The sequence below is a fragment of the Nannospalax galili genome, unplaced genomic scaffold (assembly GCF_000622305.1).
Source record: "Nannospalax galili isolate Female #2095 unplaced genomic scaffold, S.galili_v1.0 scaffold357, whole genome shotgun sequence".
Lineage (NCBI taxonomy): Eukaryota > Metazoa > Chordata > Mammalia > Rodentia > Spalacidae > Nannospalax > Nannospalax galili.
Window position 1 is genome coordinate 574,127 of NW_008340410.1, and position 16,527 is coordinate 590,653.

At 42.0% G+C, this 16,527-nt stretch overlaps 1 protein-coding gene across 1 annotated transcript in view; it reads right to left on the reverse strand.

The window, feature by feature from the left end:
• Window positions 1-16,527, reverse strand: part of LOC103736016 (PDZ domain-containing RING finger protein 4) — a 150,631-nt gene that overhangs the window by 57,687 nt on the left and 76,417 nt on the right. The window contains exons 2-3 of the mRNA XM_008835441.2: window positions 6,941-7,197; window positions 3,711-3,810 (exon numbers count right to left, since the gene is read on the reverse strand). Of these exons, the coding sequence (XP_008833663.1) occupies window positions 3,711-3,810; window positions 6,941-7,197 (357 nt within the window). The remainder of the gene's footprint in view (window positions 1-3,710; window positions 3,811-6,940; window positions 7,198-16,527) is intronic.

Consider the following 16,527-nt stretch of genomic DNA (forward strand, 5'->3'; position numbering starts at 1 on the left):
TGTGAGTGCACCCGTGTTGTGCAATGCCGTGGAGGTCAGAAGAGGGCTTTGGATTCCCCTGGAACTGGAGTAAAGGATGGTTCGTAGCCATCATGTGGGTGCTGGGAATCGAACCCGGAACCTCTGAAAGAGCAATCAGTAGTCTTAACTGCTGAGCCATCTCTCCAGCCCTTCTTATTATTTTCAACATATATTTTAATTGATTTTTTGTGCATTTCATACAAAAACTCTTAATCTTATTTAGACCCCTTCCCACATCTGCACCTGCCACAGCCCCCCATTGGACTTCATGCATTCTGTCATGTATGTTAAGGCCAAAATTTTACTTATTTTTGACTCCTCCTCATGGAGGAGGATTTTGGGGATTATTTGTAACAAAACTAACAAAACAGAACAACAAAAATCCCAGCTTTCTCCTTGTAGGAGGCAGTGGCGAACATGTATTTATTAGGAGTTGGATGAAGAGCTCTGTGTTTCTTGGAACCTTTCCCTTTAAATTATTTCTGGTGGAGTCTGGAGTTGAGATGTGCTTCTGACTTGCTAAGGGCTATTTATGATTTATTTCAACGTTGGCTGCCTTTAAGGAAAAAATGAACCAAGCTGAAAATCAAGAAGAGGAGATGCCTAACCCTTCCTGGTGCCCTGTGGCAGGAGGCATCCTGACTCTTAAGGTAGGTACATTGTTTAAATTTTGATACTTTTATTTTTCTCCTCAAAAATAAAATTAAAATCATCCATCATTTTTAATTAGAGAGCAAGTGCCATCATTTTTTACAGAGAAAAAATTTCAAGCTGTGAGTCTTTTAATGTAGACTGGTCCTCTGAGACTTTCTGAAACACAGTGGGGAAATTTAAAACCCAGTCAAATATTTTTCTTGAGAAAAATGGTGATAGGTCATGGTGAGATATGGGTGTCATTAAAATTTCATAGAGATCCCTAACACACCAGAGTCACCATAACATTGACCCATGGTTTATAATATCTCCAAAGAAGCATTCACTGTCCATCATGGCTCTGAGGGAGGATGCGAGTTCACTAATGTAATGATCAGCATGTTTAAAAATCCCTGGATATGTGTTCATAGGATGGTCAGATCTGTTTTGGTCTATTGGGTCAATAATCCGTGTACTAAAACCCTAGCTATGTCTTCACAACATACACAGATCAGCCACGGTTCACTGAGAGTTGTGTAAGCAGGTCTGTAAAATGGTGCCTGAATACCTACCTGATGGGCATTTGTGTGAGTACATCTTCAGAACCTGCTCATTGCCTTTAACAAGTACTCCTGTTATGACAGTGCCTAGGGATGCCAGCAGCTGTATTTCGGGCATTTTATGCTATTTTGCTTTTTAAAAGTTAGGAGAAAAACTGGTGCAGTACAAACTATGACAGCTATGGGGCAAGAAATGGACACACAGCTAGACCCAGCCCAGTGCTGAGTCCTTATAGACTGTGTCCTGACCCCTCTCCCTCTCCCCCCCCCCGCATTGCACTGCTAAAGCCTTTATTCTCTTCTTACCAAGCCCATCCCAGAAGCCAAATGGTCATGCAGAGCCTACCCCGCTCTGCTCCAGGTCCTCATCTCAGAGAGAAAGCCCCAGGCTGCTGCAGATGGCACCTCTCACTGCCTCAGCGGTCCCAGTCCCGAGTGTACCTACAGCTGGAGTCGTGGCGCTCTATCTTCTGCTTCTTGAGTTCCCACCATGAACCTGCTCTGGCCTTTGTATTTGCATTTCCGTTTCTCTCTTTCAAGAAAGCTCCTTCCACATGGCACCAGGTCTTCTTGTCCATGAGAGAGGACCTCCCTGGCCACCACATATTACACAGTAACAATTTGTCCTAATTCCAAGTCCCCGGCTTCAGTCTTACTGTTGTCACCCACCCCTCCCCTCAGCCAGCAGAGTGCCTGTTTTCCTTTGTTCATTGTTCTTTCTCCCTTAGAGATTGAGCTGCATTTAGACCTGATGCATCATGGGCGCTGCTGTGTGTCTCTCCTGTGTGATGCTCTAAAGAACTGGGTTCTGATCTGGGTCCTAGGCAGGAACATTGTTTTCTGTTAAATTAGGTGAATTACCTTTGGGTAATTCTTTCTCTCGGACCAACACTGTCACAGCAAATGCTTCCCTTCCTTATTTAAATTTCACGGAATAGTCTTCATTTCAATCACTTAGAAAGGTGCCTTTGGCAACAAACATCACAGCTGACAGCAAATTAATGACTATGAAGGTGTGATTAGTTGAGATTACAGGCTATGGAGAGCTTGTTTGAACACTTCCCACTGTCATAGGCCTGAGGTTGGCATCTTACTGAGGATCGGTTCTGGTCGGAATGAGAATGTGTCTCAGCCTCAGTGGGTCCTACAGAACTAGAAGGAAATCTGCCTGTGTTATGGTATTTGATGACATACTGGTTAATTAAAAGACTCTTCCAGTTAACATGCTTAGCTTCCTCCCAGACCCTCTCAGAGCATGGACTTATTTTAGTACAGCTACAAGAAACAAGCTAAGTGAGAAGCTTAAGTGGCCAGGACAGTTCCAGTCCCTAAGCCCAGTGGTCATTAACTGAATCCAACTGACTCCAACTGTTCACTCTTAAATCATTTGAATAGGTGACTCCATTTTATAATTTATTTTCACAAATAGATGAAATGTAATGGACATTTTAGTACATGCCAATCTTGAGCAAGTTTCTGAAACTTTTTCAGTCACTTTCAGGAAGAGGAAGAGATGACAATTTAACACAAACAACAAGAACAGCTCAGATGCTGGGTCGCTGCACATCTTTCCAAACCCCAGGTGCAGGGAGATAATGACTTCTCTAACTGCTACCAATGACTTTTGCAGAAGGAAGATTTCAAATAAATGTCTGTTTGCTTTAGGTGAGCTTCACTGAGTTGGCCTTATTTGATTTTAGATCCTCTTAAGGGAAGAGATTTCAGGATTTTCTGGTTGTAAAATGAAAAAGAACACTTTGCTGAACTTGTATGACATCATCTGAAGTATTAAAAGGGCAGATAATCACGGTTCTCTGCCTGTTTACCAGCTTCTTTCCCTCTTCAATCTATTTTATTTCCAAATGTCAAAGTACTCTGAAGCCAAGATTTGTAGATGCAGAAGTAGAAGCAATATCAGTGTAAATTCTCTAACTTTTGTGGAATGTTTTAAATAATTAGTAGATGAGTATTGTGAAGGTGGGTGACAGGGACTGTCACATATACCAACCACGTGGAGGCAAAACAGCTTAAGAGCTGCTAACAGAGGCCATCTTGTTTCTAAAACATCTATGAACCTGGTCTTTACCATTCACACCTGAGTTATAAGTAAAGAGAAAGTGGAATTTTGAAGAGAATGCACTAAAATAAAATAAAATTTACTTTTCCAATTCAAATCAGGCAACACAATGAAAATACAATGTCCTTTCTAAACTCTAATTAGAGATGCACTTATATCCGAGAGAAAAAAAATGTAGCCACTATAAAATTATATAAAAAAGCGACAAAAATGTAAGCAGATTATTTTCAAGCTTCTACTGCAGAAATATTTTCCAGCACACTTAAATATTATAAACAAATAAGTAAAACTATTTAAAAGGTCTTATTCTAGGTATATAATAGACAAGACATTTCTGAAAGTAATAAATTGATTTCTTTGTTATGCATAACCCCCTCAACCTTAACTCCACATGGAAAGGTGATGGGATGCACTCTTACCTCATACTCAAAATCTGCTGTTCTGTCCACATCAGCTGGCAGGCTAGAAAGATACTCGTCCTCATAAAACTCATGCTCCATCGGATGCAGTGAATGGTAGCTATGGGGACAGGAGAGCAGCAGATCAAAAGGACCGCTTTAGTGCTCAAAACGGATTTTAGAATTTCACTTCAGCTTTTGTCTGCTTTGGACCAATATTTGTTAGTGATCTCAGTGATTCTGCCATGAACGGACTGTCGGAGCCCTTGATTTTCTTCCCCTCCTCCATGAAGCCCACCAATGCCTTCTTTCTGAATGCTAAGAGCAAGGCCCAGGGCTCTAGCTGGCATTCTGTCATGAGAACAATGTGAATTCTTCCATAGTCTGTGGTACTGCAGAGGTACCCTCTGACCTGCTTCCACTCCACTGAGTGTGATGATCCCAGCATAGATGGGTTGCATTTAGGATTGCACCCTACCCAGAAGGGTACCCTATGGAGCAAAACCACAGCTCCAAATTGGCACATATTTTCCAGACTATAAAATGTAAACACATTGCTGTCCATTCCTTAGGACTCCCCTTGTATCCTCCGTCATAACCACATGCCCCACCTCTTTGACAAAGGGCCTGTGCAGGATAGCATAGCAAAGATTATGTGTAGCAGAGCAACAACTCCCTGAAAAGTCCTGTGAACCAACTACTAGGTCTTATAATCCCATTAGAAAATTCCTGGCAACAGAAATAATAGAGTGGGTGAAGGGAGTAAGCTGATCCAGGCACAGCTTCTATTCATCCTTGAACATTTGGGAGATCCAGTAACTTAGAGAAGTGACATCCAAATTACATACTATGATATAGGTAGCATACATTGTGGCACAAGGGGACTAAGCATAGTCTAATAGCAAAGAGCACAAGGCCATCTCCATTTCTAAATTTTATTTATTTTTTCAAATTTTATGTTTTATGAGTGTTTCGTCTGCATGTATGAAAGTATACCTGTGTCATGTAATTCCTGTGGAGAAGGAAGAGGGCATTGGATCCCCTGGAAGTGGAGTTACTGATGGTTGTTAATTGCTCTGTGGGTGCAGGAAACTGAATCTGCATCCTCTGAAAGAGCAGCCAGTGCTCTGGACTGCTGACCCATCTCTCCAGCTCCTCATCTTTATTTCTAAAAGCAGTGAAACTAAATAAGTTGCCTGCAGGTTTGGCCTCTAAGCCTGCCATTGTGCACATTATTGAATACCTGTAATTAGTATAAATTAGTTCTCCTTTAACTGTCTGAAAGGTGGGTGGGATCTACCCTGATGTCCTTTTACAAGGCTAGTGGAAGTCCTCACCGGTGTTTTCTCAGTGACACTCTGGCTGTTGGTTCTCTATGGAGTTAAGCAGTATGAGGCAGCCTCCCAGCTGCTGTTGTGCCAGGTCCATCTCACTTCCTTGCATCTGGATTGAGGACTTCACAAGCCATTTTAGGAGAATGTCACAAGTCTCTGATTGGAGCATTGGCGTGTTCCCTTTTCTATCAGCTAGTAAGAAGGGAGCGCTGCCCTGAAGGACCACAGTCATTCCATAAACACTGGCCGGGTGCCTACCAGAGGCCAGGTTCCTTGCCAAGGGCTGAAAAAGCGTTTGTGCACAAAATCCAATTCTTGCCCTATTAATTGGAGAAAGCAGCACAGTGGTAATTTTTAGTATAGGGGAATAATTAAAAGGAAAACATGGGACTGTGAGATCACACGGTAGAAGTGGGCCCCCTGCAGCAAAGCCCAGGCCAAGGAGCGTCGCATCTGTCTCCTCATCTGCAACATGGGGATGCTAATAATATAATGCACTCTCTTGTAAGGTTGTTGTGTGGACTAGGTGAGGCAGTAATGTAAAACACTTGGAATATTATCTAAAATGTATTAAAGTTTGCTAACAAGAGTTAACTTCTACTTATTTAAGACAATATTCACTGGATAGCTGCTGTGTGTCAGGATGTATTAATGACTACCATATTTGCTTGTTTATTGTTCATTTCTCACTCTAACATAAGTACTATGAGGTATTAGCATTAAGTTTGTTCATGGTTTTATTCCAAATACCTATTACTGTGCTTGATACAAGGGCCTCTTTGTATGTAATGGAAGGGGGTGACCACACACACACACAGTCTCAGTTAGCTGAAGTCTCAAGGAGCAATTTTATAAACCTGCTTGTACATTAGAATCACATAGGGAAATTTTGTTTGTTTTCAGAAACACGGTCTTCCTGTAGCCCTAGCTGGCCTAGAACTCTCAGGTAGATCAGGCTAATCTCCATGTCACAGAGATCTGCCTGCCTCTTCCTCTCAAGTGCTGGTATTGAAGGCATGTGCCACCACGCCTGGCTACCTAGGGAAATTTTTGAAAAATGTTGCTGCCTGAGCCACACTCTAAAATTTATTTACTGGCGAGAAGTGGGATTCTGACACTGATAGGGCTTCTTCAAGGTCCCAGGCAAATCTGCCTGTGACCCACGAAACAGGCCTTAGAAAGTAAAAATGGGCTGGGAAGTGGCATGATCAAGTTGGAGTTTGACAAAGCAGGAGAGAAAATGTAAGCTAAGGGGAGCTCTGCCCATCTAACTTGCAGTGATGTGTGGAGATTCGCTTTCTTCATAGTACAGAATGAATGGAGAAAACATCCAGATGAGATTACTTGAATAAAATATCTGCCTTTAAGTTATGTAAACTTTGGGAGGAAAATTCCTTTCATGACTCCTTATTTGATAGCGTTGTGCTTCCTCTCTGACAACCAAGACCGGTTGTTTGCATCTCACTATATTGGGTAATTGGTTTCTTTGGAGAATTGTACTTTAATTATTTTCCTGGCTTCTCTTGTAAAGAAAGGAAAAGTAAAAGAGGGAGAGGTGACCCACAGAGTACAGTGCTAGTTTGTCACTGTCACCTGAGTCTTAATGAGGCTTTTGGCAGCTTTGGTGAGGAAAGTTATTTCCCTGACTAGGGCTCATAAGCATTGGAGGGTAGAAATAAGACAATCAGCCAATCAGAGCCAGGCTTTCCACTGTAGCTTGGCAAGTCTGATTCCTGAATGCAGCCACTGTGTGGATCTTGGAGGACAGCTGAAACCCAACTAGTTAACCAGAAGCATGCCCAGCGGAGCCTGGCACATCTGGAACGGACAAGTTGCCATGATGACTGATTCTTCTCGATGCCCACTTAAAATGCTGAATAAACAAGCAGGGCTTAGGGAGGCAGAAGACAGGAGTACCTGTCTGAAAGCAGAAAAGAACAGGCGTCCGGCACTGGAGGGCTGAGCGGTCGGAGCTTGGCCAGGGCCATGATGTGCTCAAAGGTGATGTCGGTCTGTGTGCTGGCATTCATGAGCCGCACTTCGGGGGCCATCCCATAGGCTGGTCGGCTGAGGGGTGTCCGCCTCAACACCTGCACCACAATGGGCTCCTTGGCGTTTCGGAACGCTTCCACTGCCTCTTCATGGGTGGCCTTTGAGAGGTCCTTGCCATTGACCTATGAAGACAGAACACGCACATCTCAGAGGAAAGAACAGGAAAGCTGTGGGGACAGACAGGTAAGAAAGGGGGAGTCTGGGCTTCAACAGTGCTGATACAAATTGTTTAAAGGGATATTTCACCAGGCATTGACATTCCTTGAGCTATCTGCCAGCAGGAGAGAAATGGCAGAAAAAATAAATCACTTTCATATCATTATGAGATATCTGGAGTTGATTAATAAAATATTGTCAAAATTACCAATAAGGTTTTAATAATTTTTTTAAAGTTATTTTTTGAGACAGGGTCTCCCTGTAACCCCAGCTGGCCTGGTACTCACTATGTAGACCAGGCTGGCCTCAATCTCACATCTATCTACCTGCTTCTGCCCCCCAAGTGCTGGAGGCAGAAGTGCCTCCCACTATGCAAGGCTTAAGTTTTAATAATTTAACACAGTATCGAAGTGTTCACCAAGGTCTTCAGATAGGTTGAAACATTAATGAAATATACAACAACATTTTTATTAATCTCTGAGAGCCTTATGCAGTGTGTTTTGATCATATCCCTGTGCCCAACCCCTCTCAGACCCACCCCACCTCCCTGTTCCCCACCATCATGCTCTTCTTTTCCCCATCCAGTACAGTATGTGTTTCCCAAACACTCTTGGGTGTGAACCTGCCCTGGATTGTGGTTGGCCTATAAAACAGGTGTCACACCCTTACAGAAAATTGCCTCTTCCTCTCCCAGCAAATAGCCCTTTAGCTAGGGGTAGGACTTGTGTCCACCCTCTTGCTCCCTGATGGGATTTTTGTCTGAAGTGAGTTTATTCAAGTCTGGTGCATGCTGTCAGAACTGCTGTGAGTTCCACATGTGTTTTTCCTGTTGTCTGGAGAGCCTTGTTTCCTTGCAACTGTCCACCACCTCTGGTCTCACAACCTTTCTTTAGCGGGTTCCTTGAGCCTTGGCAGGGCAGTGGCGGAGGAGGGGGGGGTGATGTGATAGAGATGTCCCGTTTAGGGCTGTACACTAGAGCAATCTTTTGTGACTGATATTTTAGTATTGACTTAAAATCTCATCTGAGATTTACTTTTTGAAGATATTGTCCAGTTTCTTCACATTCATGATCTTCATTCAAGACCATGTTTTGCCCCATGTGTGTCTTATCTAAAACCATCACAATTCAGTGTGATCTGGCAGCAACAGCACCACTGAAGAAACTGTAGATGTGCAAAGCTCCTGAATGTACTCCAGACTTCCTGAGTCAGAACTGGAATGACCAAAGCCTCAATAACTTGAACTTGCAGTAAACTCTGCTCTAAATACCTCTGAAAACTCTCCATGATGCTCTAGATCCTCACTTGTTTCAAACTCTGATTCTGTAAGGTAGCTCGGGAGTGCAAAAAGAGGCAAAACTTGCCTCAGTTCTCAGTCGCTGACCCTCAGGCATGACAAAAACCATCTGCATTTAGGAGAGGGGAAACAAATCACTCTCTTGTGGAACTTTCCCTCACTAAGGGACAGTGATGCTCCCCAGCTTTTGCAGCACCCAAACTACCTATGAAATTTTCCTAGCTCTCAGATTTTTCGTAAATGGCTATTGATTTATTGACCTTAAGAATGCCCTGGTAACCTAGCCTTGTAGTAGAAGGTATTGTAATAAAGGTCTTTAGAATCCTGAATTAGTGTCATCATTCCTATCCAAAATGAATTCAACTTTTGCAAATATGAAGAGACATTTGGTAGCACAAAATTGTCCCAAATACCCTAAGCCACCGGTCTGTTAGTGAAGCATTCTTAACTGCTATGCACTGGCAAACTCTTAGCGATCCCAGGGCACCTGATAGAAGGATTGAGAGTCACTGAGTGTGGTTGTAGAACAATTGCTGACATCCAAATGAGTGCATTCTCTCTCCCCGAGTAGACAAAATGTGTGTGTTCAGAACAAGCGTGTGGCATTGGTAACTGAAACCATGTCAGGTGAAACTGTCGTGTCAGGCAGAGAGGCAGGCCTAATGACCTAGAGGAGCTGATTTACTCAATGGCCCCTGGAAGAGTTAATGTGCCCTCAAAAAATGAGCAATTAAGTTTCCACACTAGCAAAATACATCCCAGTTCAGTTGCTGGATGGCAAAGAACATGCCCCAGCTGGAGACCTGCGTAGTATTTACCTTTGTGCACACATTCAATAATCTGTGCATTCACTTTCTCCATGGACTAAACTTGAAAAAAATAACACTAAAGTTTCATTGACACAACCTTAGAATGTTTGACTTGAGCATATAGGATATGTGGGCACTGAACTCCTAAGTACATAGTCATTTCTTCCTTGAGTTCTTGCTCAGGGGCTCTGGGCCAGGGCCATCACTGACTCTCCTGAAGATGTACAGGCAGAAAATCGTAACAGAAACCCGCAATAAGAGACTACAGCATAAAGTCAGTGTTGAACCTCATCACCCCCGATGCTTCCCAGTGTACATTTCAGACTCTGTGGATGACCAAGTGGTAGGGACATTGCTGGGAGGGTTTGAGCAGAGGTATCACGTGCCCACTCGTTTCCAACCTTCATCTTCATGTCATCCTTTAAATCTAGCAAAGAGCTGCTCTTACAGTGTTCCACACCATTTCCTCTCTAAAACGAGCTCTATTCCCATCTATTTAATATCTACAGGAACTGTGTCAATATGTTACCTTTCCTAACAGCCTCCCATCAAGAACAACCTCTATTTAACAATGGCAGGGTGAAATGCAGGCAAGTCTGTCCTTTTGAAGGCGTTTTAACCACTCTCCAAGGAAAAGGGGGAGGTGTGTGCGGAGGCTTTGTTCAGTCACACATTAGAGTCTACTAGTGCATAAAGTGTGTCTGTCAGTCAGTAGACAGATAATGCCATTAATCTAGTTCTTCCCTAAGGTTGCTGGGTGTCTTGCCTATGTGTTAATCCAGTTTTTATGTTCACTATTCTTCTTTGTCTTAGTGACCTTCAAGGCAAAAATAACTTTAAAAATTGAGTTTCCAAAGAGGCCCTGGAGTGTTTGAGGTAAGATGGTCTAGAAAAGCCTGAGCTTTTTGTGAAATAAAATGACAAATATAATACACAGGAAGCTCATACCCTGCAAGAAATAAGGCTTATACATGAACTCATTAAGCCAGGGGAGATCTCTGGAGGGAAGCTCAGAGTCAGAGCCTAGGTGCCCTCTCCAGTTGGCACCCCACCAGCCTGTTGAATAAAGCTGCCCAGAAGAGAGGGCAGTGTGTTCCTCCTTTACCAGCTGTCCATGCAGAACCAACAGGCCATGGTAGCGTGCAAGGGTCTGAGGGAACTACTTTCTTCTTGGAATCTACTAGAGCCAAGGACACCAGAGAACTTTGCCCTTAACTCAGCTCAGCTGTGCCAGAAATTCACTCCATAAGTATTCTTTGTATTTCTTATATTACTTAATTTCCATTCTTGTATTTATGGTTCGTGATGGGTTTGTTTTTGTTTGTGTATTGATCTTGAGGTTTTAGGACTGTTGTCAGTGTCTCCACCCAGTTTGCTTTAAGATATCCTTTACTATACTCTTCAGCCGTATGCTGGATAGCTCTAGTGCCAACTTGACACACCTGGGTACAGGGAGCCTGAATTGGGGAATTGCCTTCATTGGACTGGCCTGTAGCCATGTCCATGGGGCATCTTGATTGTTGAGTGATGTGGGATGGCCCAGCTCACTGTGGGTGGTGCTACTCCTGGGCAAGTGGGCCTGTGTTGCATAAGAAAGCAGGCTGAGCATGGGCCAGGAGAGCAAGCCAGTAAGCAGTGTTCCTCCATGGCCTGTGCTCCAGCTCCTGCCTCCAGGTTCCTGCCCTGAGTTCCTACTTTGGGCTTCCTAATGAACTGTGACCCAGGAGATATAAGCTGAATAAACCCTTTCCTCCCCAAGTTGGTAGTGGTCAGAGTGTTTTGTCACAGTGATGGAGAAACAAACTAGCACAAGCCGCATCCCATATACTTCCCCTATCCCTCCATCTTTTCTTTGCTCATCCGTATATACACTTCCCTGCTTCTGAGTTGTAATGTTCCATAGTTTAACAATGTCTAAAATCTGTGGACTCTAAGCGCATCCCAACTTTCCCCTCCACAGATTTTAGACAACATTTACTTCTTACCCTTGCCTACCCCACTTGGCTCCCACTGATAACCTTATAAGCTAAAATCTGAGACTGTGCCATATTGACCCTGGGTGTTTATCCTCCAAACATTATTGACATCAAAGGGACTATAGCTGCTAATGGACACATATGACATCTGTGGAGCAGTGATGTCAAGCAGCTCCTGTGCTCTATCGGTTAATACCCTGCTCAGGGAGTGACACCAAGCTTACATGAGGCACCTTGAACTTCTGAACTGAAGAACTATTTTACAATTGCACATGTAACTCTATGACACTCAAGTCCCACTTGAGAAATACAAATACTTCAACTGAAAAAAAAGTAGCTGCTAAAAAAATATAAACCAACCAATGAAATAACACTAGATGCATAATTCCATTGTAGCAACATAACCCTACTGCAATGGTATCTAATGAAAATGAGTCAGATGAAATCTCAGACAGAGAACTCATAATGATGATGGTAAGTATGTGGGAAGATACAAAGAGCTGCGGGAAAGAAGGAACGTGGTTGATGCTATGAATAGTCAGCAAAGGGACAAAATACCAGAGATAAAACCATCTAGAATGCTGAAATCAAAAACGATAGCAAGTCAAATAGAAAAAAAGAACTCTGTGGAAAGTCTCAGCAGTAAAATGGATCGAGTCCAGGACAGAAGATCTGAGCTTGAAGACAAAGTCTAGGACCTGGAACAATCTAACAAGGATAAAGATAAAAATAGCAAACTACCAGTAGAAATTCCAAGATATCTACGACACTCTGAAAAGAACAAGTCTTTGAATTTGTTAGTCATAAAAGGAAGAGAAAACTCTTGTTCTAAAGACATAGAAAACATTTTCAAAAGAATCATAGCATGACATTTCCCAGAGTGAGAAACAGAGATGCTGCGCCAGACACAGGAGAGATTTAGAACAGAGAACAGACAAGACCAGCCTGGGCGTGGTGGCGCACACTTTCAGTCCCAGCACTTCCGAGACTGAGATAGGTCTGTGAGTTTGAGACCAGGCTGGTCTACATAGTGCATTCCAGGCTGGCTAAGGCTACATAGTGATAGCCTGTCTCAATAAAACCAAACCAAACCAAACCAAACCACCACCATCACCAACAAACAAAAACCCATATAAGACCAGAATAGAATCTCTCCATGTCATATTATAATTAAAACATAACATGAAAGTGTATTAAAGTGGAAAGAGAGAAAATCCAACTCACATACGAGGCAGGCCCATCAAGCATAACACCAGATTGTTTACTTCAAAAAAAGCCAGAATGCCTCAGAAAAATATATCTCAAGTTCCAAAAGACAACAAATGCCAACTCGGACCACTATACCCGACAAAGCACTCAATATCATATAATCTAGTAGATATAAAGTCATAGATTAACCCAGCACAGTTGTACTGGGTAACTTCAACACTCTCACCAACTGACAGGTCATCCTAACAAAAAATAAATAAACAGGAAAATACCTGAGTTAAATAATATCATAAATCAAATGAACCTAGCAGACAGCTACAGAATATTCCATCCAACTCTGCAGAATACACATTTTTCTCAGGAGCCTATAGAACCTTTCCTGAAACAGATCATAGATCAGGTCAGAAAGCAAGTGTTAACAAATATAGGAAAACAGAAATAATTCGTTCTATTCCATATAATCACAATGGAACAAGACTAAAAATTAATAGCTAGAGAAACCATAGAACATAACAAACTCACAGAGAATAAACAGCACACTACAGAAAAATGAATGAGTCCTTAAAGAAATCAAGAGGAAACAGAAACTTTCCTAGAATCCAACAAAAATGAAAACGTAACACACCAAAACCTACGGGATATAAGGATACCAAGAAGGCAAATTATAACTCTAAGTCCCTACATTAAGAAATGAGAGAAATCGCAAATAAATAACTTAATGATACACTTTAAAGCTCTGGATAAAGAAGAACAAGGCAAACAAGTAGACTGAAAGAAATCATTATGATGAGGGCAGACATGAAATGGAACCAGCAAGATAAAAATAATCAAGGAAAAGTGCAGCTGGTTCTTTGAAAAGATAAACAAGGCAGACACACCCTTATCCAAACAAACCAAAAGAAAGAGAAAAAACAAAAACTAATAAAATCAGAGGTGAAAAAGGAGTCACTCTAACAGATACCAATAAGATTTGAATAAAAGTAGTTCATTTTTAACTAAAAAACATACTTCCATTAAGTTGGTAACAATAAAGAAATGGATGAATTTCTAAATGCACATGGCTTACCAAAATAAGCCAAGATGAGTTAGAGAATTTACACAGATCTATAATGAGCAATACTATTGAAACAGGAATTACACTGGCGAATTTTATCTGGCCTTCAAATAAAAACTAACACCAATTCTTCTCAATTCCATAAACAGAAAAAGAAGGAACATTGCCAAACTCCTTTTATGAAGCTAGTATTAATTCCCCTTATACCTTTATCAGATGAAGATAGAAAAAGAAAATTACAGCTCAGTCTCCCTGATGAATAGAACATGAAAGAATTCTTCACAAAATACTTGCCAACTGAACTTAGGAAGACGTCAGAAAGATTATTCACTACAATCAAGTCAGCTTTAGTCCAGAGATATACATAATTCAGCAAGTGATAAAAATTACATAAATGGTCTGTAGACTAGAAATCACAAGGTAATCTTGACATATAAAAGACTTTTGACAAAATCCAACACCCCTTCATATTAAAAGTCCTGAAGAAACTTGGAACAGAAGGAACATATCTCAAAGTAACAAAAACTATACATGACAAACCTATAGCCAACATTATATTAAGTAGGGAAAAACTGAAGGATTTTCAACTAAAGCCAGGAAAAAGACAAGGGTTTCCAATATCTCAGGTCTTATTCAATATAGTCCTGACAGTCTTAGCTAAAGCAATAATTGAGAAAAGCAAACAAAAGAGATACAGATGGGAAAGAAATCAAGGTATCTCTATTTGCAGATGACATGATTCTACATATAAGAGACCCTAATAGCTACACTAGAAAGCCTGTAAACTGATAACCACTTTCAGCAAAGTGGCAGAATACAAAATTAACATAAAAAACCAGTAGCTTTCCTTCCTATATACCAATGACAAGCATACTGATGCATTGTCTCTACATGAGTCCAAGTGTATAGCTAAAGGCTACATAACAAGAAACAGTGTCGGACAGGAGAAACCTTCCTTTGAGTTGTTGGTAGTGGTGGTCCAAGAGACTCCCAAAATGACACAGGCTATTTGCCACAGCCCTTGAATGACCTCCAGATCTTGAAGTTAAGACCCTACTGCCAAAGACAGAACATACTTTGGACACAGGATTTAGAGCAATAGAGTGGCAACTGACTGCAACCACTTCCCCTGAAGGCGAGCTCTCATAGCTTTGGAGAGCACTATGAAAGTGCCAAGGGAAAACATCAATGGATGATCCAGTATCAGCTTCAAGACCAAATAACCACATCAATGGTCAGCACAGCATATGTCATTGGTGCAGTAGTGGCACTTTTACCTTGGGGGCAAGCAACAGCCACCTAATTGGGCTAAACGCCCACTCAGTGGGAGGAAACTCAAGCGTGGTACTGAAAACATAACCTAATACACATGGCTGGAGTGGTCACAGATCTTAGAGAAAACCTCAAGACTGTCACATCATTAGACTACTGTGATTTCTTACTATGTGCAAAATATGTATCCTTATATTTACAGACAAATATCCCAGTCACCACTCATCAAAGAAGCTCATTTTGCAGCAGCACTAATACCAAGTACCACAACTGGTCACACATGGACATTGTCTATGAATTGTCCAGTCCTAAGTGACACATCTACAGTGAAACTTCTACACCTAAGGCTCACGGAACATAGAACATGGGTAAAGAAGAGGACACTAATGAGTCTGTCCATTCTTAATAATGAAGCTCCTTCATGCAGCAGAGGGCCAGGAACACAAAAGTTTGCAAATGGCCAAAATGTAGATAGAGATCAAGAGTTTGCTGAACAATGGTTCTTGGACCCTTTTATTAAACTCCATCCAGCCAAGGAGCAGGGACCACCATGGAAGGGCGGTAGTGGTGGAAATATTGTAAGAGCCAGGGAGGAGGTGCATGACCATATGGAAACAGGGTCCTACAAGCTCCTGGGAACCTGCTCATATGAATCTATGGCAATGGTCCCATGCAAACTCACACAGACAATAACCCATCATAGAACTGTGAAAATGAACAGCAGACCCCAGTCTTATCTGAAGAAATATTGGCAACTGGTTGTTGCTAGGTGAAGAAGAGCTGATCGTCCTAAAGCAAGGGACTCTAAAATAGGCTGACTAGACATCAGTGGATGGACTTGCACTGGAGAACATCTGGGGACACTAATGACACAGTGGGCCTTGACAGGGATGACAGAGTATATGGGGTTCAGTGTGTGTGTGTGTATGTGTGTGTGTGTGTGTGTGTGTGTGTGTATGAAAGGCCTTAACAGAAATGACAGAATGTATGAACTCCAGTGGGGGATGGGAGGGTGTCAATAGAGACAGGGGTATAAAGATGATCAAGATGTTCTGTATGAAATGCACAAAAAATCAATAAAAACAAATTTAAAAAAATCAGTAGCCTTCCTATATACCGATGATAAGCATACTAAGAACAAAACCATGAAAACAATCCCACTCACAATAGCCTCAAAAAGGAGAGAGAGAAGAAAGAAAACAAAAGCCTAGATCTAACTTTACCAAGGATTTGAAAGACCTCTATAATGAAACTCTGCATCTCTGTGCAATGGTACCATGCACATGGGTTGTACTCCATGTAGAAAGCTACAGCTGACCAGGAGTTTTCCTCCCTGCTGGCTAGCTTTTGTAATGTAAGAAGGAGCTGTGCAGGCCTTTGGGGGAGAAAGGATATCAGTGTTTACCCAGGGAAGGACCCTGCATGCCACAGTTCAGACATGCCAGGCAAAATGTGCCCATTGTGGCCTGAATGTTATGGGGTGGGCAACCAACTACATTCTGACTGGATTTGAGCCTGCTCCATAGGAGGGAATTCGTGCTTGGTACTGTAAACCTGAGCAAGTTCAACAGTCATGGCTGGGGAAGTCACATTGCTAAATGGTCATGCTATCAAAGTGCCTCCTAAATATTTAGGTTTACACCCATAAATCTGGGCTACTTTCAGTCTAGAGAAGACTG